General features: G+C 70.9%; 1 protein-coding gene across 1 annotated transcript in view; it reads left to right on the top strand.

Moving 5' to 3' along the window:
* Positions 1 to 530, top strand: part of HIPK4 (homeodomain interacting protein kinase 4) — a 2,072-nt gene that overhangs the window by 1,303 nt on the left and 239 nt on the right. The window contains exons 2-3 of the mRNA XM_009578874.1: positions 40 to 136; positions 390 to 466. Of these exons, the coding sequence (XP_009577169.1) occupies positions 40 to 136; positions 390 to 466 (174 nt within the window). The remainder of the gene's footprint in view (positions 1 to 39; positions 137 to 389; positions 467 to 530) is intronic.

Raw genomic sequence — 530 nt, 5'->3', positions numbered from 1 at the left:
CCCTGCCGGTAACTGGATCGTGCTGGGATCCCCCGGCAGAGGGGAGCAGCGCAGCCACCGTGATGGCGGCATGGTCTTTGGTGGCACCACGGAGCAGAACCTGCCTGGAAGATTGTACCCCTCGCCCCACGCCAAGGTACGGCCAGAGGGTGGGGGGGCTCGCGCGGGGACCGGGGGCTCCTGGGCATGGGGACTCCGGGCGCTTGGGGTCCCTTGGGTGCTTTGTGTCCCCCATGTCCCCTGGTGCCCCGCATCACGGGTGCTTGGGGTCCCCTGTGCCCCCACGCCATGAGTGCTTGGGGGTCCCCAGCGCTCCATGTCCCCTGGCGCCCCATGTCACGGGTGCTCGGGTGCTGCTCACCCCCTCCCCACGCTTCTCCCCCCCGCAGAGAGCTCCGGTGACGCGGGCCGACCCCAAGCCCCCACGTCCCATTCCTGTCCCCGAGGACGGGCTGCGGGGGCCGGGGTGGGACCTCCCCGCTGTAGCCGGCACGCTACTCCCAGCACAGAGCCGGCAAACACCACAGCAA

The sequence above is a fragment of the Fulmarus glacialis genome, unplaced genomic scaffold (assembly GCF_000690835.1).
Source record: "Fulmarus glacialis isolate BGI_N327 unplaced genomic scaffold, ASM69083v1 scaffold21335, whole genome shotgun sequence".
Classification (NCBI taxonomy): domain Eukaryota; kingdom Metazoa; phylum Chordata; class Aves; order Procellariiformes; family Procellariidae; genus Fulmarus; species Fulmarus glacialis.
This window is presented reverse-complemented; position numbering and strand designations above follow the sequence as displayed.